Source organism: Protopterus annectens, chromosome 3.part0 (assembly GCF_019279795.1).
Source record: "Protopterus annectens isolate FY-2018-M chromosome 3.part0, PAN1.0, whole genome shotgun sequence".
NCBI lineage: Eukaryota > Metazoa > Chordata > Ceratodontiformes > Protopteridae > Protopterus > Protopterus annectens.
In genome coordinates, this window is record NC_056731.1 from 939,956,943 (window position 1) to 939,983,606 (window position 26,664).

At 41.8% G+C, this 26,664-nt stretch overlaps 1 protein-coding gene across 1 annotated transcript in view; it reads right to left on the reverse strand.

The window, feature by feature from the left end:
* LOC122796959 (kinesin-like protein KIF13A) overlaps window positions 1–26,664 on the reverse strand; it is a 1,146,649-nt gene that overhangs the window by 381,199 nt on the left and 738,786 nt on the right. The window contains exon 7 of the mRNA XM_044065733.1: window positions 17,775–17,862. Within this exon, the coding sequence (XP_043921668.1) occupies window positions 17,775–17,862 (88 nt within the window). The remainder of the gene's footprint in view (window positions 1–17,774; window positions 17,863–26,664) is intronic.

Genomic DNA, 26,664 nt, shown 5'->3' on the forward strand with positions numbered 1-26,664 from the left:
GCTTGTGTATGATGTATGGTGCCTATAAAATCTAAAGACTTTGGTATACTGGCCGGACACTGGGCTATCCCTGGTAGTAGATCCCTTCAGTAAAGGATACTGCAGCAGTGATATGGAAGGGCATCAATTATTCACTGTACACCAGGCAGAAAAGAAGCAAAATTATCCCAGCAACCAGGGGATGTTGAAAGGGAAGTATGAGATTCAAGTTGGTGTATCCAGCTGTCAGAGTATTTCTTCCTAGAGAATCAAAGAAATTTTTTGATGCGGAACAGGCTAAAGAGGAAATAAAGTTTATCCAACAAAGTGAGACAGCAAGCAGAAGGAAGGACTGTTTCTCATTCTTCTGATAGTAGAATTCAGAGAGAGAGACTGTGCCAGTGAAAACTTTTCCAATGTTCCAAAGTAAAAAGCTTGAGAAACAGAAAAAAAAAGCACAGGAGTTGACTAGAAGAATCAGGAGTACCTTGGACTTGAAACAGAGTCTGATGTTGGGGGATGGAGATAAAAAGAAGGAAAACCAGCAACAATTACATTAGTGAATAAATGGGGGGCTATGGAGCATTAGATCATATTGGTGAAATATGCCTTTGCAAGAGAAAGTGAATGAAAAAGTCTGGACTTTTGTTGACTTTGTTAAATTGTGGGTGGACTGTAAAGCATATGCCCAAGGTTATGTCATTAATGTTAAGGACACTAAAAGGGAAAAAACAATAACTGTCAGTAAAAAAAATGTTACCAGTAGTAGTTGTATAAAAAAAATCATGGTACATAAATGGATATGGATAGAAAAATATAAGCAGTTATAAATGTTTTTTGTCCCTTTAGTCTTATTTATTTATTTGCAATTTGATTACCGGGGAAGTCCACTGGGCCGAACTAACCCATTTTCAGTGGAGGCCCGGGGAGAAAAGCTCCAAGATGCATTATACAATTTAGACACAAATGATAGTTAATATTAAAGATCTTATGTAGAATAGTTACTCATAAATGCATTCAATATTATGCATAGTTAATAAATTCATTAAGCCTGAAGGTAGGGATCACACAGTTTCATTTGAGGAAAACAGATATGAATTAGGTGTGGAAACAGTTTACATACAAACCTTTTAAGAAAATGTAAATACGCTTTACATACACACATGAACAGTAGAATGCTATTTACAAGGTTGGGCTGTGTGAGGGTAGCTGTAGTAGGAGGTGAGAGCTTAGAGAGAAGCTATAGAAATTGTTGAGAAATTAGATAGGCTCATAGGAAGATAACTAAGAGAGTTGCAGAGCTTGGGAACCAGAGTGAGAACCCCCTTGGATTTGGTTGGGTGAAGGCAGGTACATTTCCATTTAGTGGACAGGTGTTTGAATAGTTGGGTTTTGAAATTTTCTGAGTTTGGTATGGTTCTTAGTGTGGAGGGAAGGGAATTCCATTTGTTGCCTAGTGAGAAGGATAAGAGAAGTTGGCCAGCAGGACGTTTAGGTTTATGGATAGCCATATTTTTATCAACTAAAGGAGAAACTGTGAATAGCAATTAATAAAGAGCAGAAGGATATTATCTGGAAGTGGAATACAAGAGTCAAGTGTGATACGATGACTCTTTGAATAGAACAAAGAGGATTGGGATTACCTGATTTGAAAGGGTACTTCAAAGCTGTACAGTTAAGACTCCTATACACAGAACAAACAGAAAACTATAATTCAAACTGGAAAGGGATGATAATGAAACAGGGTGAAAGCTCAAGAAACAAGGAGAGACTGGGATTTTGGATGCAGACCGAAACAAGGAGAGACTGGGATTTTGGATGCAGACCTTTAAAGGGAACAATAATCGCACAAAATATTATATTCAAAAAGTATTTTAAGAACTAAGCAAACACGGGAATGGAGATAGGAGATTCTGCTGATAGGGGATGACTGCAAATAGGGATACAAACAAAAAGCAAGATGGGACTGGAATTTATTGGAGAAAACTTGCAAAGGAACCAAAGTTGTTCGTCTTTTCAGCTTTTCCCAGTTAGGGGTCACCACAGTGGAACTCCGGTCCTCAGTCAAAGTATTGGGAGCAAATAACTATAGAGGGAACGGTAATAAAATGGGAAGACACCAAGAATTTATTTGGACTGCAAGTTAGAGACTGCCTTTCCTATCAAGGACTGATGAAGTCTAGGCAAAGAAGTAGAAGAAATAGGGGGGCCCTAAACAAAAGACCAGCATTGGTAGAGTTTTTAGTAGAATTTAGAACAAAAGCTGCCATTAAAAAGCATTAATAGAGCATAAAAAATATTGCATAAGTATAAGAATCAAACCTAGGAGGTTAGACAGGATTGAGAAGAAAAATTGGATAAGCAATTCACAAAGAAACAATGGGGGATATAGGCATGTCTCCGAAATATGCAAAAAAAAATCTAGAAGATTTAGGATTTTTGCTTGGAAATGTTTACATAAATTTTTTATACCCAAAGTAGATTCCAGAGAATTTTGCCTCAGGGAGACAGCAAATGTTGGAGGGTGTGACGGGGAAAAAGAGGTAATTGGGAACATTTTCTGGGAGTGTAATGAGTTGGCAGACTAAGGATTCACTGGGGACTACTGTGTCAGAGATACTGGCTGAACAGATTGGTGTAACTAGGTAAATTATTTTTCTGAGCTATGATACAGAATCAGAATTGCGTAGACATAGTAAGCCCTTGCTGAGTCAAATTATGGTGGTTGCCAAAAAGCAATTACTAGAAAATGGAAATCAAAGTCTAAACCAACTGTACTAGAAGTAGTGAATACAGAGATAAAAAAAGTACAGTTTTGTACCTACCATAAATGTAGATGTTCGAGTGTTCACACTGCTGCAGTCATCACACTTGGGTTATCTGCCGTCAGGTGGTCCAGCAGTCGGCCCGAGTTCCAAAGTCTTGGTCCGGCGTCGGTTGCTGTCGCTTCTTCCCTGACGTCAGTGCGACAGGGGTATAAAAGAGGCAGCAGACGCCATTTTCTTCAGTTTTTCTTGCCCCAGATGTCAGGTGCCTCCAAATAGGAAGGCAATACATAATCCTAAGTAAATTACATAAGTAGAAAACAATAGCTACACCTGCAAGCAAATATACCATTTAGAAATACATCTTAGAGATTGTATAAACAGGGAGCTATAGATAAAACCCAGGTAAGAAGAGGGGAAGGTGGGAGGATAACCTGGACTGCAGCAGTGTGAACACTCGAACATCTATATTTATGGTAGGTACAAAACTGTACTATGTTCATCGTGTTACACTGCTGCAGTCATCACACTTGGGTTGAATCCCAAAGCTAAGGCTGGGCGGTTGGTACTAAACAGGGTTTGGAGAAGATAGTAGGCCCTGCAAAACTGCAGTGGCAAAGCCAGCACTGGTTTTTGAGTATAGAGGTAAGTGGTAGTGCTTGGTGAAGGTGTGCACTGAACTCCAAGTTGCAGCTTCCAAAATATCCTTGGTTGGTACCCCTCTGAGGAAGGCTGCTGATGTTGCTGTAGCCCTGGTGGAATGAGGCCTAATGTTACCAGGTACAGGTTTTCCCATGGTGTGTGTGGCAGAAACGGATACAATGTCCTATCCATTTTGAAATGGTCTGTTTTGATATAGGCTTTCCTTGAGATCCTGCAGCATAGGATACAAAGAACTGATCAGATTTTCTGAAAACCTTTGTTTTATCCAAGTAGAAATGTAATTGTCTGTGAATGTCCAAAGAGTGTAGGAGCCTTTCCCCTTTATTCTGGGGGTTTGGATAAAAGGTGGGTAAATGAATGGTTTGGTTGAGAGCCACACTGGATACTACCTTTGGCATAAAGGAAGGGTTAGTTCGTAGAGAGACTCTGTCTTGATGAAAAATGATGAAAGGCTCCACTGCCATTAGGGCCTGTAGCTCTGAGACTCTTCGTGCTGAAGTTATTGCTAGAAGCAGGGCAGTTTTCCATGATAAAAATTTTAAATCAGCTGAAAAAGCTGGCTCGAAGGGCGGTAGTCTAAGTTTTTCCAAAACAAAATTGAGGTCCCAAGTTGGTGTTGGTGCTCTTCGGGGCGGTCTTATGTTCTTAGCCCCTCTGAGGTACTGTCTTAATAATGGTTGTGAAAAAATAGGAGGATCCGTGTTGTAATGAGCTGAAATAGCTGAAGCGTGGATCTTTACAGATGAAAAGGAAAGTCCTTTGTGCAACAAGTCAGTTCAATATTGCAGAATCTGAGGAATGTTTAGGACAAGAGGATTTTGGCCTTTAGCCTGGTTCCAGGCGCAGAATCTTTTCCATTTGTCTGAGTAGGCTTTCATGGTGCTGGGTCTTCTGGCCTCCAGAATGACATCCATAACAGCTGTAGAGAGAAGTGTTGACTGGTTGTTTAGATAATCTGCCATGCAGCCAGATTTAAAGTCTTGAGCTGGCTGTGTAGAATCTGATTGTTTTGCTGAGTCAGCAGGTGAGGAATTTGAGGTAAAATCCATGGTGGGCCTTGAACCATGTTCCTTAACATTGCATACCAGTGTTGGCGTGGCCAGTCTGGAGCAATGAGTATCATTTGTGGCCTCTGTAATCTGGCTTTTAGCAGCACCTTTGCCAGAAGAGGTAGGGGAGGAAAGGCATACACTGTTAAGTGTTTTCCAACTGAATGAGAGGGCGTCCACTTTCCAAGCTAGTGTGTGGTATGTCCTTGTGCAAAACTTTCACAGTTAGTAGTTTTGGGGGGAGGCAAACAGATCTATGTCTGGGCTCCCCCATTTTCGAGTTATCATTGTGAATACTTGTGTGTCTAGTTTCCACTCGTGAGGATCCATGATATTTCTGCTTAGTTCGTCTGCCATGTATTTTTCTTTCCTGGCAGGAATTGTGATTGTAGTTTAACTTGGTAAGTCAGTGCTGTGTTCCACAAGGTCATTGCTTGCCTGCATAGGGGGCAGGAATGTGTGCCCCTTTGTTTGTTCATGTACCACATTCACTGTGGTGTTGTCCGTCATTATTAGAAGTTGTCCTGGATGTAGGAGGTCCTTGAAAGCTGTTAGGGCATTTTGTACAGCTAGCATCTCTTTTTGATTGATGTGGAGATGCATTTGATCTGCAGACCATTTGCCCTGAATACACTGTCCTGCCATGTGTGCTCCCCAGGTGTAATCAGATGCATCTGTTGTCATTGTTTGCCTTGGCTGTGGGCAAGGTGAAAGGCTGACCCTTGTTGAGGTGACATGCTTGAGCCCACCATAGAAACTCCTGTTGAAGGCAGGGAATGAGTGGTATTACTGTTTCCAAGCTGTGGCTGTGTTGAGTCCATACGCTTTTCAGGTACCATTGTAATTTCCTCATATGCAGTTTGGCATATGGTATTAGTAGTATGCAAGATGCCATGAATCCCAAGGCCTGCAGAAATTTTCTTGCAGGGAGCTGGGTCTTTGTTGCCATCATTTTGAAGTAGTGAGTCAGTTGTCCTTGCTTGTCTGACGTGAGATAAGCCATCTGGGCCGTTGTATTTAAGCTGGCACCCAGGAATATTATGTCTTGTGAGGGCACTAATTTTGACTTCTTTTCATTTACTGTGTACCCTAGGCAAATTAGTAGTTTTTTTACAAACGCCAGATGTTTTAAAAGAATGTCCTTGCTCTCTGCTTGAATAAGGCAGCCGTCCAAGTATGGACATATTTGGATTCCTCTATCTGCAGTATGCAATTATTGGTGCCAGGCATTTTGTGGAGACCCTGGGCACAGTAGATAAGCCAAAGGGCAGTGCAGAGAATTGGTAATGAGTTGTACCTGCTATAAATCGGAGGTATCTTCTGCAATTTTGTCTGATTGGGGACATGCAGGTTATGCCTCCTTGAGGTCCAACGTTACTAGCCAAGCCTTCTTGCCCAGCATGGGAAGAAGTTGCTGTAGTGTGAGCATCTTGAATTTGGGTACTTCCAGGTATGTGTTTAGAATTGAAAGGTCCAGAATGGGTCTCCAGGCTTTGTCCTTTCTGGGAACCAGAAAGAGTCTTGAGTAAAATTCTTGTCCTTGCTCCTATGTAGGAGCCTGTTGACTGGCTCTCATGTCCATGAGTGCTGTAATTTGTCTTTGAGCCTCTGCCCATTGATTCGATGGCAGGTTTGGCATTCCTTTTATCCTTGGTAAAGTGTGAAAGTGGAACCTGTATCCTTGAGTTACAATATTTAGGATCTATTTGCCTTTTGTGATGATGTGCCAATTGTCTGCAAAAAGTGCAAGTTTTCCTCCCAAGGGAGCTGCCAAGAGTGATTTGCTTGGCAGTCTGAGGGGTGTCTCATTGTGATTGTCTTCTGATAGTTTGAGATCTGTCTTCTCCTCCTTTATGGGTTGTGGCACCCCATTGTCGTGGTTTGCAAGAGCCTTGTGGCTGACCTCTGCCCCTTGGGCGTCTGTAGTTGCCCCTCTGTGGTTGTCAGAAGTTGGGAAGGACCAGTTCTTGGTTGGCCAATTTCTGCTGAAACGAGGGGGTTGAACCTGTAAAAAATCCTTGACCGTCTGCATAGATTTTTCCTTATCCTCCATTTTCTTTAAAACCTCTTCTGCTTTCACACCAAATAAAACATCCTGCTGTAAGGGTGCATCCAATAACTTTGCTTTAACATGATCAGGTAAAGTTTTTTTTTTTAACCAAGCATGCCTACGAATGACCGACCCTGTTACAGCTGCTCTGCAAGAAGCTTCCAATTAATCAAATCCACATTGTAAAGTATGTTTTCCCACTTGTTCTGCTGCATGCAACAAATCTTGCATTTCCTTGTAAACAGGCTGCTCTGCATGCGTGCTCATTTTTTGTTTTAATTGAGACATCAAATATTGTTGATATTTCAGCATGTGAAACTGGCAATTTAAGGCCCTCATAGCTAGAGTAGCTGAGGTATATACTTTCTTACCCCATCTGTCTAGTGCTCTAGAATCCCTTTCAGACGGTACAGGATTTTTAGCAATAGAGGGCTTTACCCCTTTGGGACCCTGGGAAATGGTTTCTGGGTCAGCAACAGGGCTTTTATATAGGAATTTATGTGAGTCAGGGACTCTGTAGTATCTGTCTGGTTTGGCTGGTGCAGGAGGTAATGAATCTGGGTTAAGGCTAGATTCTGAATAAACATCATCCACAATGTCTAACACAGGTGGAATAGCAAGGGGTCTGTGCTGGGTTAGTAAGAGGAACTCTCGGAGCCTTTTCTTAGAATCAGAGTAATCCTGGCCTTCCCAGTGGGAATGTTCCCTCATGGTATGTAAAGTTTCCCCAAAAGAGTAGTCTTCTGGGGGAGATGCTGAAGGAATGGACTCTTCAGCATCAGAGTCTTCATAAGGGGGAAAGAGTACTCCTGTTCATCAGAAGAATCTGAGGAAATGGAAACCTGGTCAGAGGAAGCACAGTCCTCCTCCTGTCTAGGCCTTTTGTCAGGTGGGAGATGGGAACCCCTGATTAGGGTAAAGTCTTTGGCCATCTTAAGCATCTGTTTCTTAGGCATGGGGCCTTGCACTGGAGACTGCTATACAGGCTTCCTTACTTTTAATGGAGTTTTCAGTTTTGCATAGGATTTAATAGTAAGTGTAGTCGGTCTGAAGACACCTTCAGCAACTGACGACCTTTCAACTGCACTGGAATCCCCTTCAGCCATGGAGTCGGAAGGGCCTAAAGATAAAGGCTCTGGAGGCCCTGCAATCTCCACTTGGGAGTCAGATGCAGGCTGGAATTCTAAATCAGCGGTCATCAGGGGCTGCGTAGGTGCCTCACTGAAAACTGGAGGACCGGCGACTGGCCTAGCAGAGGCCTCGGTGTCTGGTTTGGGTCTCGGCTGCCTGTCCTTATCTTTGCGCTTTTTATACATCCCGGTCGTCGGTTGCTCTGACGGCATGGTATAATTAAATTTTCTACCAAAATAATGTTGGGCGAAATCAAACCGACGTTTAATAGTTCATTTGTTAAACCTAGCACAAAACTGACAACCTATGACGTTGTGTTCTAGACCTAGGCAAGGGATACAATAAGAATGAAAATCCTTATGAGGTATTTGCTTCCCACAAGAAATGCAATTATTAACTTTTTCTGACATCGGACTGAGGCAAGAAAAGTTTCCCCAATGGGGTACTTAGCTTTATTGAAGACTTCGGTCTGAAATTCGATTTGAAAATCTCAGGTGTCGGCCGACCAGCACTTGCAAACTTCTTCTGCTTCGGGCACCGTGCAGCAAGAAAGACTGGAGAAAATGGCGTCGGCTGCCTCTTTTATACCACTGTCGCACTGAAGTCAGGGAAGAAGCGACAGCAACCGACGCCAGACCAAGACTTAGGAACTCGGGCCGACTGGGGGACCGCCTGACGACAGATAACCCAAATTTGATGACTGCAGCAGTGTAACACGAACATCTGGACTTGGGATCTTTAGAAAAGGATAGGAGCAAATTACATAGGAAAAATGGGAATTGTGGGAACAATATATATAAGGGAGGAACGAGGTTTAAAAGAAGGCAGGATTTGAATGAGCTATGTAGTGTTTGACAGCGGCTGGGTAGATAAGTGATATACAACATTTGCAACAAAAATCATGTCAATGTGGTTTGTGATGCAAACTGTTTTCAACTAAGATGTTAATATGGTTTGTTTTCATTTACATAAATGCATGACTGTCTACGTCATAAGTGATAATTTAATAAAATAATTCTTTAAAAAAATCATGATACAAACTGCATGTTATAAACAGTAAAGCAGTTGTGTGTAATCAATGCGGTACTTTAAATTTGGGAAGAGTATTTTCAGTGACTGCTGTGTGTGTTAAAGATAAAGTAAACAAGTTCTTATTTGTAAAAACTATATGCTTTAAAGTATAGCAGGAGAAAAAGGTTGGACAAAAATTAAAGTTATGTACTCAGCATACCTATGCATCTGTGTTGTTCATTTTTCCTCAACTGATGGGTCATGGTTCCAACTTCTGATCTGGCTCGGCTGCATTTACTAGACTCTTGGATCCAACTCTCAAGCTTCTCCTTTTACCCACAATGCCCCAGACACCCTGTAATACCTCTGATCAAGTTTTCTACCTGTTAATCAATAGAAAGAACTAACCTCAGCCCAACACAAAAAGAAGCCTAGCAGAAAGAGTCTGAGGCTCAAACCTGGAACAGAAGTTTCACAAGAATCATAAGGTCACTCCAGGAGTTAAAAGGAAGGGGGAGGCAGGTGGTAAGTTGAGGAAGAATGAAAATGGACAACACATATGCATAATTATGGTGAGTACGTAACTGATATCTGCTGTTGTCCTTTTCATTTGTTCCTCAACAGAGGACAGTGTCCCCAGCTATGTGAACCTTGGGTGGCCCTCATATAAAGATATTCTGGAGTACTGCAGAACCAAAGACAGCCTTATTTCTCGAAGTCAAATCCAATTTGTAATGAACAATAAAGGCAGAAGCATTAGACCAAGTAACTGTGGTACAAATGTCATAAAAAGAAGTTCTAGACCAGAATGCGGATTATGCAGCCATGACTCTGGTGGAGTGTGCTTTAGGGGGGGGTCTGGGCAAGGACAAACCTCTGAATGTAAACAGAGAGTATGCAGTGCAGACGTCATCTGGCTAAGGTAACTTTTGAAACTGGTTTGCCCAATTTGTTGGGGGAGAATGAGAACCAATTGATCTGACTTTCTGAAATCTTTTGTTCTATGGAAATAGAAATGAAGCCAATCTATGTAAATCCAAGAAATGAAGTATGTATTCACCTTTATTATCAAAGTTGTGAAAGAAAGCAGGCAAATTAATGGCTTGGTTAATACTTGCTTCCATAGCTAAATCAGGCAGGAAAGATGGATCAGTTCTCAAGGTAACTCTATCCTTGTGGAAGATCAAAACTGGGAATTTGGAAGACCGCCCGGAGCTAGGATATTTGTCTAGCAGATTCAATGGCCACAAGGAAAACAGTTTTCCAAATTAAAAATTTTAAGTCAGGTCTAGCCAGTGGTTCAAAATGACTCAGAGTTAAAGCCTGCAGCAAAATTGTTAAATCTTGAGGTGGTATACAGTCCTTCATGGGGTGGGGTGGGGGTGGGGGGTCTAAGTCTAAGCAAAAAAGCACCTTTATGGAAGGTTTTGTACAATTTTGATGAAGCTAAAGAGGAAGCATTTTCCCCTGAATGAAAATTAGATATTTCTAACTGCACTTTAATAGTACAGAAACTAGCTCCTTCTTCAAAAACAGATAACTCCAGAACAGTGGAAATGTGGGCAGTAAAGGGGTCTAATTCCCTCTGTGGAGACCAAACAGAGAATCTCTTCCATTTACCTTTGTAGATTTTTCTGGTAGAGGCCTTCTAAGATGATAGCAGTATCTGTCAGATCGGGATGTGACCATCGGTGGAACTGAAGAAATCATGCAGTCCGCTTCAGGCCTGTAATGTTCAGTTGACCCATTCCTGTGGGATGACAGAAAAAGTCTTGACTGGGATCCAGTATTCTGGGTAGATAGCGACGGTGAGACCAAAGGAAAGGGAACCACACTTGATGAGGCCAAAAGGAGGCAATGAGGACAACTGCGCTCTTCAACCAAAGTGCCTTCTGCAATAATTTGGGAATTATATGTATCAGGGGATAAATGTAAAGGAAAGTAGAGGGCCAAACAAGGACTAGACTTCTCTGTCTCTGACACCCCCACCCCAGAGGAAGAACAGGGCAAAGTACTTGCTGCACTTGTTGGAAAAGCAAACAGATCACTTCAAGGTTGACCCCATCGATGGAAAATCCTCTCCACCACTAACTAAATAGGAGATGACTTGTGAGGCACCAGACTGGACCTGATGAGTTTATCCACTAGCATGCTGGAATTCCCTGGCATGTGCATTGCCATAAGAAAGTGGATGGAGGAGATCGCCAGCTGCCACACTCTCATTGCCTATCGGCGAAGGGGATAAGATTGGGTCCCCCCCCATTTGTGGATGTAGCAAACCAGAGACATGTTGGTTTAAAATGCAATTGTTCCGAAAGGAGGGCATCCAGGAAGGCCTGCAAAGCTGGGAGGACCGCTCTCATCTGCAGGACATTGATGTGCAAATTGGTCTCTTCTGGGGACCACCTACCTTGGACCATCTTTACCAAGAAATTTCCCCCCACATCAGTTGGGAACCATCTGTGGTAAACTGGGCTACTGGGGGTGTAAGAACAAAGGGCTTGCCTTGAGAAACTCTGTCTGGCTGAATCCATCAATGCAGGTGGTCTTTGCATACTTGAGTGAGCTTGACTGGCAAAGACGAGGAATGCTGAAAAATTGACTACTGAACAGCTAGAATCCAATGAAGAATTCACATATAAAAACTGACCACACGAACCATGGTTATGGCTGCTGCCATAGAGCCTATGATCTGAAGAATCAGTCTGGCTGGGAGAAAAGGGTGTGAAATAAATTGTTCCACTTGATACCTGATGGTCCATACTCTGGGTCAATGGGAGGGAGGCAATCTGACCTACTGTGTCCAGATGAGCAGCTATGAACTCCTGTTGAAGATGAGACTTGCAAAGGTTAACTGAGAAGTCAAGGGATTGACATAACTGAAGCAAGTGGCCCTTGAATTTATTAAGAAGATGCTTGGTTGGGGTGGTGAGAACCCAGTCATCTAGGTAAGGAAACGGTCGGAATCCTAGTAGTGTCAAGTGAGCTGCTACCACTGCCATACATTAAGTAAATACACTGGGGGCTGTGGTGAGACCAAAGGGCAGGGCTCTGAACTGATAATTACTGGCCCCCATCCAAAAGCACAGAAATCTTTGGGATCATCTATTCATCTTGATGTGATAGTACATGTCCTGAAGATCGATGTAGCACATCCAATCATCTTTGTGCAAAAATGGCAGAATGGACTGAATCATGACCATTTGGAACTGACTTTTACAAACTGATTTAGATTGCTGAGGTTCAGAACTGGTCCCCTATTTTCTTTGGCACTAAAAGAAAATGTTGAACAGGTTCTGAATCATCTCAGGTCTGTTGGAATCTACTGGATGACTACATTGTCTAGCAACTTTTGAACATCCAGAGCTGCTGCCTCCCTCTGACTGGGTGGAATGTTGGGGAGTCTCTTCCTTTTGTTTGGGGGAATTTGAAAAACGGTATGAAGTAATCAATGGATATGATTTTTCGTACCCAAGTATCTTTTGTGATTGATGCCCAGGTGTCTCCGTGCAGAGACAAGCAACTCCTGACTGCCTCTAGACATAAGCAGCCAGGTAACTTTTCAGGAACACAAATAGTTTATCCAAGGAGAAGTCTTGGCCTCCTCTCAGCCAGTACAGCATCCTCCATTAGAACTCCTGCCCCCACTGCCTCTGGGAAGATATCCCCTCGTGAGTCTTTGAAATAGCCCTGGGACTTAAGAAACTACATTTTCCTACCTTCTTGCCGATTCCTGGGAAAGGATCTTTAAGGGGTAGAGAAAAACAGATCCTCAAGGCAGACCAGGTCTTTCCATCCTGCTCACTCCGGGAAAGCATTTCCTTGACAGTGGGACCAAACAAGGATGATCCATCAAAAGGAGTACTGATGAAAAAAGACTTGAAGGGCTCCAGAAAGTCTCAAGCGCATTCAGGCATGTCTTCTAATGGCTATGCCTGAACCTGTTGCCCATAAAGTACCCTCAGCTTTGTGGGAAATTAACCTCATGGAAGCATTAGAGATAGACTGAAGAATGGCCACCTGGGAAGAAAGCTTCTTGTGGTCCTCTGCAGACATGGACTCAGGGATTTGGAAAGCAAAGTTGAAATGTGACAAGTAGTAGTTCAGTGGCCATAAGGCAATGGTCATGGAGGCATAAATGTGTTTCCAAAAGAGTGTCCAATCCCCTGGACTCTCTTTTAGGGGGAAGGACAAAGGAGCTCTGCTCAGCTAGCTCTTTCCTCGTGACTGCCACCACAAACATGGCATCAACAGGGACCTTTAGCTCCAGTGGGGCCTGCCTTAGGAGGAGCAAGGATCTTATCAGGATGAAGAGGATGGGTTCTACAGTACAGTTTCCTTCCACACCTGGCGAGAGACTAGATCTATAAGCTCATCAGCCGGGAGTCACTCAAGACGTAGATGGGCTGGACCCAAAAGCTTCAAAGCACACTGACTTCTGTTGAAAAGGGGTATCGGAAGACCATCCTCTTTTCTGTCTAAGGATTTTTAAGATGTCCCCAAAGGAGACAGGCTGATGGAGACCTTGGCGACACCTCACCTTCACCAAAGTCATTCTCTTTGCTGGGCAACTCCTGAGGGAAGTCTATGCGTCTCCTCTTGTATGTTCTCTTCTGGGGGACTTCCTCAGTAGGATGGTCTGGAGAGGTGTCCAAAGATGGGAAAGTCCTTGAGGGAGACTGCCTGAATACTTGATAGGGCCAGCTGTCCCTGTGCTGTAGGTCTGAGAGGATCAGAGCTCAGACCCAATGGCAGGGCTGTAGGATCTGAAGAAGAAACACTAGCAGTCTCTCTCTAATGCGAGAAGATCCTCTCCACCACATCGAAGGCAGAAGGACCAGGAAAAGCTATAGCTGTCCACACGGGCACAGAAGCTCCAGATGCTACTATGACTCGATCCTGCCTGGATCCCTGCCTTGAAGGGGGAGTCGGACCTTAAGCTCAGCTGTCCAATACCAAAGGCCCGATGGGCAGAGAAGGCTCAGATAACCTCCGAGTTGAACCAAGCCCTCCTGACCCAGCACCAATGCTACGCTCCAGGACTCATCCTAGTCCAAGGGAATCAACGTAGAACAAGTCAAGGATGCAATCAGAGTGGAAGAGTGAGTTTTAAGTGAAGATGGAAACTGAATGTACTGATGGAGTGAACAACTGTTGAAAACAAAACATGTATAATGTTTGTTAAGGTTTGCTTTCTTTTCTATTATTGCACGTGTTCATATGTCATTGTCTACAACATAAAAATTTTAAAAAGTTTAAAAAAAAGTTAAGTGTACCATACAGGAGGATGGGAAGGAACACGAGGGGCAACTAAATTCTAGGAGAAGAAGCCATATATCTGTAAGCATAAAACAAATGGCAAGAGGAATGTATAAGTAATGTGCGTGTCCATGGAGACATGAGGTAGTATCTTACAATAAGTGTACAAATTTAAACTCTGCTAGCTAAAGGACTGCATCCTGTAGATTTGGTACCGAATTTGACATACTACCGGTTAAGACTTTCCTCAGCTCAAGACCTTGGGGAAATTATGGGTGGAGGGAACACAGTTAAAATACCCTGGTCACAGTACAACCCCTAGTTAAAAAAAAAAAAAAAAAAGGTGAGGCAGCAGCAACCTAGTATACGTGAGTAAAAATACACAATCTTGATAAACAGAAAGGAGTACGTGTTGAAACTTCAAAAGGAACTAGAATTTGGCTTTTGCAAAAAGGGCTATAAGAACCTGTCTTAACCAAAGATGATATACTAGTCTGCAAAATAAAATCCCAGTCATTATGTGGGTGGAAGAATTTGGTGCTGAATCTGCATATGGTACCTTGCCAGATTATTCCAACCATTAAGATAATGAAGGATGGCTGCATGTAACTAGAGTGAAAGAATGCCATGGCAAGAAAGCCACTAAGAAAAAAAAACGAAAATATGAACAGAGTCTGAGGCATCCCTCTGCAATGTCAATACAGCAGTCTTAAATAGAACTCGCAGCAGCAGGTGCAGGTACTTAATGACAGAGAAGTTAAAAATAAAGGAATTGCTAAATACTAAAAGAAGAGTTGCCTTCTGCAGAGGAAGGAATAAGAGAATGAACTTTGGAAGTGAAGATGTTATGCCCTCTACTTCACATCAGTTTACTAAAAAGTGTTCTTGACTTGGCAGTTTTGCAGACAAAGAAAATTAAAAAAAAAATACAATGGAAGGACAATGCATAAAAAATACACCCAGAAAAAGGAAGATAAATAGATAAGCAGATCAGCTTCATCCCATACCCATAGTTTGAGTTGAAAAATGAATTACTGTACAGAGTAAAAGTATTGTTGCTCTCAAAGCCTTTTTACAACACTTGTGATGAAAATGGCGCATAGCCATACTCCAAGATCAGCTAGTGACGGGCAAAACCAAGGCTAGAATTTGCCTATGTTTTACTAGCACGGTGTAATGAAAGACATTGACAGCTTCTGTGCAGCTTGCCCAAAATATTAAAGGATGGCATCACATCCTGGATTCTGAATTCCAGCTGTCTATTATCAACATCCCATTCAAGTAGACAGCCATGGATCCTGCAAGGTTTACTAGTAAATTCTAGTTGTTGAGTCTTTCAGCTTTTCCCAGTTAGGGGTCGCCACAGCGGAACTCCGGTCCGCTAATGATTGGTAGTTGATTTTTACGTGCAGAGTTTCCAGCCCTGACGCACAACCTTCAACGAAGGTACACTCATTCACGCATGTCTCCACGCAGAAGACGTTCTAGCTGAGAATCGAACCGGACAGCGTCTTACTGTGAGGTGACAACGCTACCGCAGCACCACCACAATTCTAGTAATGGTTACAAATGCATTCTGGTAATTAATGACTATGCCACTAAGTTTCTGGAAGAACCATTGCAAAAAGTTAATGCTAAATCACTAGCCAGACAACTAGCATTACTTTTCTCCAGAGTAAGAATTCTCAAAGAAATGCTTGCAGACTAGGAAACTCATTTATGTCCAGGGTAATGTACCAGCTTTGTCACTGACAGTAAAACAGTCAAGGACTTCAGTTTATCACCCTTAAACTGATGGGTTAGTGCAACACTTCAATAAAACCATGAAGTCTATAACCAAGAAGGCCATAAAACAAGACAATAAGATCTCAGCCCAGTTTTGTCTCTGCCTCTAACCTTATCAAGAGAGTTATAGAGCAAGACAGCTTTAATACAAATAAGGACAAGGTGTTAAATCACAACCATTGAAAATTATCACTCTCTATGCCATTAGTTTTTTCATTGGACAGTGAAGCTATAAAGAAGACTGATAAATGGAGAATATTGGATGCTAGTGAAGAAGTAAATGAAACTGTGGGAGATAAGACACCTATTAATCAATAAGAAAGTTTGTAATATTAAATCTTTTTTGGAGAAAGAAGGAGAGAGGTACACCGGTGAAAAAAAGGTGGGCTTATAAGTGCCATCATTGTTCGATGTGTAGGTACATGTCAGAAAGTCCACATTTTATTATTATTAAAACTGTTAGAACCCATCCAGTACAAGGTTTTTTCACCTGTGGTTCAAAATATGTGGTTTATTTGGCTAAGAGTTTTATCTGTGAAGCATTCAGTATTGGAAAAACTAACAGGGAATTAAGAAAACAGTTTTATGAACATCAGTATGCAATAAAAACAAAATAAATACAGACAATGCTTTGGCAAACATTCAGTTGAATGAAAGAACTTCAATAAATTGTTTTTGTGTCACTGATTATATTTTTAGTGATTGCAGTGGCAACACGGAGGGCTTGATTACATTTCATTCTTGTGCATCTGGATTAAACACAGTAATGTTAATAAGGCAGTAGCAGCAAGCAAGAAGCAGAACAGCAGCAAATGTAAATAGATTTTTTTTTGTGTTTTTGTTGTACTGTATTTGTATTTCTTTTTTCGTCTTCCATATGTTTTTACTTTGCATTTAACACATCATTATTTGTTACTTGGTCATGTGATCGGGGGTTGTCGAGAAAGTATTTAAGCAATTAGAATTTTGTAATTCGTTATTCATTATGGGAAGGAGAAAAAAAAAACATACCAGCTGACACATCAAGCATTAATGTCAAGGCTTCTACACACTGTTTTGCTTTAGGCACTATTTCTATAAAAGTACTCCATTCTGTTGGGGACTGAACTAGGAGGATCTGTTATCCCAAAAAAAGGGCAAAGTTCTAGAGGAGTGAAGTCCTGCAATATGGCAAGATGTTGTTGCGTCTTTCGGCTTTTCCCGGTTAGGGATCGCCACAGTGGAACTCCGGTCCGCTAATGATTGGCAGTTGATTTTTCCGTGCCGAGTTGCCAGCCCTGACGCACAACCTTCAACGAAGGTAAGCACATTCACGCATTTCTCCACGCAGAAGATGCTCTAGCTGAGAATCAAACCGGACAGCGTCTTACTGTGAGGCGACAATGCTACCGCAGCACCACCACCGCGGATTGCAATATGGCAAGATAACAGGTGTAAAATGAGCCACTACAAACTAATGAATAGAAGACTATATAAAGTGAAATTAAGGCAGTGTCACAAATAAAAACAAAATATATACAAGATCAGACAACTGTCACATTTAATCCACTACTGCAAAAAAAGCACAATGCAATAATTTTGTTACACCATTAGGGTTACCACCTTTCGTCATGGCTAAAACTGGAGTAAAGCCACACCCCTCGCATCACCAGTAACCCCCACCCACATTACACCCATTTTGTGATGTCATGATTACATCACTCTGCGAGGAACACCCTCTTTTTCCATTCCTGTTGCCTGCCTCCAGCTATGCTTTTCTGTAAAAAAAAAAAAAGCATAGTAAATCAGCCGATTCACAAACTCCGATAGTTTGTTTCCTTTTTGAAACAGAATACTGGAGTTTGTACAATGTTTTTCCAGACTACAGGAGAATCAGTTTGATGTCCAGAAAAAAAACTGAGGGGTGGCAACCCTATACACTGTTACTGCAAAACAGTACCAATTTACTAAGAAACACACAAAGTTATGAATAGGAAGCTTTTCCAACTGGCATTCCATTAGATTTCACACATTTAGGTTGAAGTGGTGACTGGTGTAGAAAGAAATTATACATTTTAACATTATACAACTGCTTCCACTCACCTCAAAGCTGGTCACAGCCAGCTGAGACAAGCCATCCACATATGGTCCAAATACTTTATGTTCGCGTACCTTTAGCGACTGCCGACTCCTGTAACATTAACAAATTCATGCAAAGGTTATGACTTGTGAAAATACATATTTTTACACCAGACATTAAAGCTAAAGTGATCTCTGATCCCTATCGTAATACCTGTTATAAATGAAGACAAACTGCTATAATTCGTAAAATGTAGTACATTTATTAAACTAAAGATCTATTTCATTGAAATATATGAACCTATAAAATGCACATTGCAAAAAATGGGTAGAAGTGAAATCAAAGATCTGTGGACTGCGCAAAGTTTTGCTCTGACAGCATGTTAACATGCCTGTAGAGTGAAATTATGCTGAAAGCTGTATTCAAGGCTAGTCTGCAGAGAAGGTAAAATCTGGCTCCTCCCTAACTGCCTATGCACCAAATTACTATGTTGTCGTTTATAAACAACTATAATGGTCCTGGGACCTACAGACGATTCATAGAGTTGACAGCATTTATAACTGCCAACATCTCCTTTGTGTTTTGGTCTGTCTTTATTGCAACAAATGCCCTGACTTTTATAACCATAGACACTGCTCCCCACGCAAAGTCTGGTATGTATGTACTTATAGAATCTGCTGGAGCTGGAAGGGAAAATGGGAGACTTGGATTCAGATAAAACTGCTCTCTCCAGCAAAGATTTTCCCTTCTCACAAATCCCAAACCAAGAATCTGGAATGTCAGAAGATAATAAGTCTAGGACCATACTGATTTTGGGAACCACTGATTTTTTTTTTCTAATGTGGAGTCTGGGTATAGGAATCGTGAAAGCCATGAAACCTAGTATCCTGAAAAATTCCCTTGCTGAAGCCTTGTCCTGTGTAGGAAAATTCAGGAATATATCTAAAGAAAAGCACTTTGAAGTTTCTAGAAGACACCCCAGGGAAACAATCCTGTGAGAAGCAGTGAAGCAAGGCTTCTGTATGTTTGCTTGAAATTTCAGTCTGCGCAGTAGACCTGTCACACCCAAGTGAAAGATTCCTGACATTTCAAGACTGTTGCAAATATAAGCAAGCAGTCTAAATAAGGAAAATGTGAATACCTTGCAACTTGTAATAGGATACCACTGGATTTATACACTGTGCAAATACCCTTGGAGCAGAGGATAATCCAAAGAGTGAGGCAGAAAACCGCAAGTGTTATCTAGATACAGAAAATCTTAACACTTCAAATCTGGCACTTTAGGATCATGATAGGCATCTTTTAAATCTAAGGTTACTAAAAAATTAAAAAATCAATGTGGAATGAAAGGTAACAGATGGTGAAGGATAACATTTTGAACTGTGGAACTCTCACAAACTGGTTTAGAAATGAATGATCTAGACTGGTCTCCGTGCAGCTTCTTTCTTTGGCACAATAAACATTCTTTCCCATTGAAACCACAGATTTATTCTGGACATGGTTTTGGGAAAAGAAAATCCTTCTAGACACTATCCAAAGAATCAACCTCTTCAGAATCAGAAACTTGGACAGAAAACAGCAGTTGCCCCTTCATAACCACTCCCATTATCAATGCCTTGAAAATCTCTAGACATGGAATAATTCTTTTTTCTCTTACCAGAATTTGCAAGTTAAAGAGCCTGAACCAAGCCCTGTGAATTTTGTAATGAAGCAGACATAGCTGACAGGCAACACCTCTACAGGGAGAAGCACTCCAGTTTGGGTAAGCAAAAATTAAGCCCCTTGCTTCTTTAACCAAAATAATTCTCCATGTTAAGAACTTGACATTAGCATGATCTACTGGTTTAAAAAGGTTGCAGGGTCAATTTTTCAAGAACTTAAGGAGAAATGTGTTTGTGAGGTAGTCTTGTATACAATACTCCTTTCATGAACAGCTTAACCAAAAGAGAAGAAGAAAGAGGAGGATTCATGGCAGACAAGCAGAGATAACTGCTAAATACACCTAAACAGATGTATACAATAAACCATCCTGAAGTGGCGTACACACATTTCAAGAGAGAGGGAAATTAACCTCAACGGACTCTGTTTCCATTTAGACATCACTAAAAAAAAATCTCATCTATTCGTAACATAAGATTTTCTAACAGCACTTTTTCTGGCCTCCTATAATACCCGCTGCACATCTTCATGAAATGAGTGCCCACACAGAGTCGTTTGAATCATCCAGGCTGTCAACTGAAGTTTCTCCAAACTTGGGTGCGACAGTTGCCCCTGAGACTGTATAAGTAAATCCAGAGTGTGAGAGTGTGTGTGGTAATTGTCCTTGGCCAACACCATGAACAGGAAGAACCCAAACTGTTTGGGTCAACAGGGGGTCAATCACACTGATCTTTGGCATTTCTCTCTGAACTTTCAGAAGTACCTTATGAATCAGAGGAAAGCCTGAAAATGCATACAGGAACATTTCTGTCCAAGGGAATGAGAATGCATCTGTTCTCCAAGCAAGGCTGCAAGGATGTCTGGATCAGAATTTCCCCAGCTATCTGTAAGAAGCTGAACAGATCTGTATAAGACATTCCCCACATCTGGGCTACATCCTGGAACACCACTGCCTTGAGTTTCTACTCATGCGGGTCTGCACACGATCTGCTTAATCTGTCTACCACAATGTTCTGCTCTGATGGTATGTATGATGCCTGAAGAGTCTGAGAATTCTGACGAGCCTGCTCCCAGGCTATCAATGCCAACCAGCACAGAGGATTAGATCTCATACTCCCTTGTTTGTTGAGGCACCACATTACTGTGGTGTTGTCTGTAACTAGAAGAGAACCCAGAGCCCAAAAGAGATGAAGGGACTTTCAAGGGGTGAGTCACTGCCAACATCTCCTTGATGCTGATGTACTTCCATGTATTTTTGGGCCCCCAAGTGCTTAGCACTTGCATCACCACTGACGCAGTTCCCCAAGCAAAATCAGATGAATCTGTCTGGACTGGCAATGGGGGCCAGAAAGAAATCCCTTGACTGATACTCAACTGACCTCTCCACCACTGTTAATCTTGTCTGATGACGTGCACCACTGGCAACTAGGATTCCAGAGAATGGAGATGCAGGGTCCAACAATTATGGATATACCAGTGAATTTTTCTCATGTGAAGACAGGCCAGTGGTGTCATCAGAATTATGGATACCATTCAGCCTAAAAATTTTTAGAAATTCTCTCATCAAGGAGACAATCAACATGAAGAATTCCAGAAACACTATACAAGTATGACAGGACCCTGTCTTTGGACAGAAAGACCATTCTCTTGCTGGAGTTGATCAAACACCTCAGAAAGATGAGTCTTTGTGAGGGTGTCAGATACGACTTATGGTGGTTCAAACTAAACCCAGATGGCAGAGTGAGGGTGAGACCTTCTCTAGTGATTCCAAACACCTGGAAAGAACCTGTACACAGAACAGCAAGTCACTCAAGTATGAAAAGATGTGAATACCCAGAGTTCAACAGTAGGTTGCTCAAACCAAGGCATTTGGTGAGCACTGTTGGTGCAGTGGATAACCCAAAGTGCAATACAACAAACTAAAAGGGTGAACTAGGCACAAAACATTTCTGATACCTCCTGAAGCTATGAGCAATGGGGAAATGACTGGGATCCTTCAAGTCTAGCATCACCATGAAGCAGTTGTCTGGCAACAGAGGAAACACTGTCTGCAGGGTGAGCATCTTGAACTTGGGAATCCTGAGAAATTTATTCAGAAAAGAAAGGTCCAACACCAGCCTCCACAACTGCTCTTTTTTGGGAAGCAGGAAATTCTGGAGTAAAACCTGTCGCTCTTTAAAAACGAGGCAGCCGGTTCTATGACCTCAGAGTCCAGCAATAGCTGGAGTACTAGAAGGAATAAAATAAGCCTGGGCCAGTGGATGGGTGGTCTTTCTGCCATTTATAACTCATGCCAACAAGGTTTAGCACCTATTTCTTGGAAACCACTGATGATTAGGCCACTTTGTTGAGAGATAACTTGAGAGATGAGGCACCAGATAGAAGACTTGATAAAGGTGGGTGCAGCGCCTCAATATAGTCACAAGTTGGAAGGGGAAGTATCCATTTTAAGAAAATAACTTTTCTGTTCAGCTTGGTGGAGTTGCTGCCCTGACATTTCCTTTCATTGGCTTGCTTCTTGTTCGGCTGGGACTTGTTTATTAGGTCACCAAAAGTTACCCTGCTTAAAGGAGGAGAACTTGGGAATATGGAACCTTTTTGACACTCCTTGCTTCAATTAACCTCGGTCATCCTAGTGTAAGAATCTAATTAGCTGCTGGTAAGACTCAAGAGGAGCATTCAAAATCTCATCAGAAAAATTTTGGGAGTGCAACCAACCAAACCTCCTAATCACCACTGACAATGCTGCATTTCTAGTAGTAGTATTAGCCCCCTCAAAGACACTTTTTAAGGCATGTTAATGCCTTACAAACATTGGAAACAACTTTAACACAGACCTTTGCTGCATTGTTGCCTGCAGAGCAAAAGTCATCTAAACTGTACATGCATCTCAACACAAATGTCCACACAAATCACTGCTAGTTTAACAGTTAAAAAAAAAAAAAAACACTACCGTAACTGGACTGCACCAGCTTGTTTCCTTGAGTGACTAGCACTTGCCTAGTTTATCTTAAAGGACTGGATTAGAAGACATGATCTTATTATCAAAAGTCACTGGGGACAATGAAAAACGTCCCAAGACAATGAGGTTTGCAGTCCAGGTAAGGCTGAGCATACCCTAAAACTTCTTAAACACCTTCTTAGGCAAAGCCTCAATAAAGAGAGGGTAACTACAAGCTTTCTTGAAGACATCCTCCAATGCTGGGATTAATGGAGGAAATATCTCAATATATTCGGCCTCATCCTCAGAGATCATAAACCCTGTTAATCTCAGGGGAACCTGGAGAGAGCTTCCAGTTTAATACATCTCAAAATCTAGTCAACATTTGGGGGAAAAAAAACATCTGTTTGGGTGTGTGTACCTGTTTGTCATCTGTGAAACCCAGCTGATCCAACTCAGGCAAGTCACGAGTCCTCAGACACAGAATTCAAAAGGAGAATCCTTAGCAGACTGATCAGTGATGGAAGTGCTAGCATTAATCATAACCTGGGTATACACCCTGTGGTGAACTGCTTCAGCAGTGAATATTGCCACAGCTATCATATCAGGTGAAAAAACAGCCAGAGACTGGTGTCCCAACCACCTGATGGATAGTCTCTTTTTGACGAACACTATACTAGTGGGAGAATCCCAAGGGAAAAGTATCAATACTGGTAACAGATTCTGCACTCCTGGCATCCCCTGCACCTAAAGGGATTGGCTCTCCTGTACCTGCAGCAGGCAGTGGTACAGCAGTGGAGGATGTGCCTGATCTTCATGTCACACAAAGCTGTGGTACTATGACCATCCCAGGGGGAAATTTAGATAGCAGATGGCACCTCGTCAGACAGTCTGCCTGAAGCCACGATTACTACAGAGTTACAAGTCATAAGCTGAAGCACACTTTTTACTTGCGTGTGTGTGTGGGTATGTATGTGTATATATATATATATATATATATATATATATATATATATATATATATATATATCTACATATATCTATATATATATATATATATATATATATATATATATATATATATTTTTTTTTTTTATTTATATTTTTTTAAGTTGAAATGGGGGGTGGGGGTGGCAAGTCCATCAAATCATGGGACAAGAAACTATCCAGCTCAATATGAAGTACTAGATGCATGGTCACCTTAGTTAGAAGATGAACAAATCCCACTATTTGCCCTCTAAACAGCAATCTGAAAACTATTTCTGTAGGATACTACTTTGAACACTGCACTGAGAAAATGACAATACCTTCAGTAATACAGTTCAAAGCACAAAATACATGGACAAAAGTCCCTACATTCTGTAAACAAACAAAAAAAGGTAGTTACAGTTGAAATGAGTGGATCCAGCCTCAAAGAGAATTAGACAAGAAATAAATCTGATGAAAAATTCATGTTAGAAATATTTCACACACAAAATGGTGCCAAAACTGCAATCTTAAATGAAAAGATGTTTAAGATACTGTACATAATCATAATCTACAAAGAAAAAAAATATTAAGTTTTCCTGTCAAAACTTCTAAATGAAGTTTTTATCAACAGGCCTTATCGTGCTAGTCAAAGTAGATAACAGAAGCATATGCAAATATCTAATCAGGAAAAAAAAAGTCACTGCAGCAAAATATGCTATTCAAGAATTGATGGAAAAGGCAGAGGGAGGAACCCAAAAGGAACTTCTAACCTGAGCTATTTAGCTGATGTCACCTTTTTAATTTCTCCAGATCTTTTGGGTTTGTAATACCAGGACGGGAATGGACGCCGTTCCCAAGTCAACGCATGATTAAAATTCGTGTAATTAATAGTGTTTCAATCTTTGTTAGCCAGAAGTGCTCTTCACAGCACCCGCAATGTGCCCAGTAATGACTCCTCCTGCAATTAATACGGTGTTAAATGTATCTGTAACATATCTAAAGACAATTGTAGATTCTTTTTTATAAGACCCGTTGCTTCTACTACTATTGGAACTGTCTGGGTATCTTTCTTGCACATTGCTCTTGTTTCTGCCTGCAAATCCTGATATTTTATGACTCTCTGTACACAAGACATTATAGTCACCGAGTATAACAATTTCATTATACGACCCCCCCCATTAATATTCAAAAACGTGCAAGCTGATTGGTCAGCGTGCACATTGTAAATCAGAGTTATAGTAAAAGTAAAAGGTCCGGTCGCCCGGACTTTTTCCATTACTATAACTCTTTTTTTTACACTGTCTCGCTATGTTAAATGAGTCTAACATAGCGAGACAGTTTGTAAAAAGCAACTGAGATCTTGCTTTCTCCATTGCTTTTTTTAAAGCTGTCTCGCTATGTTAAACCTATTTAACATAGAGAAATAGTTTGTAAAAAGCAACGGAGATCTTGCTTTCTCTGTTGCTTTTGCCCACAGCTCTGATGTACTGCGTAGGCATACGCATGCGCAGTACATCAGAACTGCTGCAGAATACCAGGCAGCTGCGGAAGGGCAGCAAGGAGGCATTATACAATGCCACTATTTAAGAAAAGCAATTATTTTTTTTTCTTAAATAATGTCATTGCATAATAGCAATAACCCACTTCTGGGTGTGGGTAATGCTGGATTTACCCCACGTTTGGCTTTGTTTGGCCACTCGGGCTTCGCCCTTGTGACCAAACCACACCAACCGTGGGTAACTCCAGCATTACCCACACCCAGGCGTGGGTTATAGGTTCATAGGTTCATACTAGGCTATCTGTCCTAGGGCATTTATAAGCCTAGCCAGAGTGTGTTTGGCTTTCGCCACCCATTTTAAATTAATTTTGCTATGCCTTTTTTTTAGTACAGTGTGCCTCTGTCTAACAGTGACACAGAAGTGATAGCCGGGGTAAACCTACGATCTCCCATCCACTCATCAAGATTCCTCTTGAAGAGAGTCAATGTGGGATTCTGCCTAACCTGGACTGAGATTTTATTCCAGAGTGAAGGGAGCCTCTGGGTTATGAATCTGTCCCTCCAGCATGTCCTATTTATTTCAGTGCTGAGGTTCAAGTCTCTCGAGCGCGTAGCTCGATGGGATTTGGATTTTCTGAGGTGCAGCATGTCCATTAATTCCGGGTTGGACATGGCTTTATACGTCAGGCACAGATCGCCTCTGAGCAGGCGGTATGCCACTGAGTAGAGCTGAAGTTTCTTTAACTGGGCAGCATATGGCATCTGTTTGAGCCCTTTGATCCTCTTGGTGAGGTACTTTTGGGGTCTTTCCAGTTGCTGCAGGTGTCTGGTAAGGTACATCCCAAAAGGGGCATTGTACTCAATTATGGGCCTGATGAGGGATGAGTAAAGAGGCACGATGACCTCCCCTGATCTAGATGTGAATCCCTTCATGATTAGGTGGGCTATATAAAATGTTTTTCTAACTACTTTGGCCACGTGGTTGTCAAATGAGAGATTGCTATCAACTTGGGTCCCCAGGTCCCTAATGACTTCTTCTGTACTTAATGGATTACCACCTATGTGGTAATTTGTGGGCACTTTGTTTTTGCCAAAGGGGATGACTATACACTTTTTGGCATTTAGCTTTAGGCCACGGCTCTGGCACCAGTTGCCTGTTTCTATGAGACCCTTTTGGAGGATGCTTATGTCGGCTGGAGAGTTGATTATGGCGCCCAGTTTGCAGTCATCTGCGAACTTGGTCAGCCACAGTCCTTCCGTGTTGGCCTGTACCGAGAAATATATACCGAACAAGAGAGGTCCCAGGACTGAGCCTTGTGGGACGCCACTTGTAACTGGTTTGGAGTCTGACATGGCTCCAGCAATTCTAACCATGTGGGTTCTGTCCTTGAGCCAGTTTGCAACCCATCTAGTGACATAGGGGTTCATATTTAAGCTGGTGAGCTTATCTATAATGCCCGAGTGGGGTATTGTATTGAAGGCTTTTGCGAGGTCCAGGTAGGCTGTGTGGACCACCTTCCCCTCGTCAATGGCCTTGGTGACTGTTTCAAAGAAATCAACCAGGTTTAAGAGGCAGGATCTGCCCTTAAAGCCAAACTGGGTAGGATCCAGTGTCTGTAGGTCCCCAATATCTTTATTTATGAGGTCCATGATGATCCTTTCCATAGCTTTGCAGACCAAGCTAGTCAGGCTTATGGGGCGATAGTTTCCAGGATCCGTTGAGGCACCAGCTTTGTGGAGAGGGACCACTGTTGCTGTACGCCACTCTTTGGGTACATATCCTGTAAGTAAGGCTAAGACTGAACAGTAGTTTTATGTTTGGGTTTAGCTCTTCTTGGAGTTCATG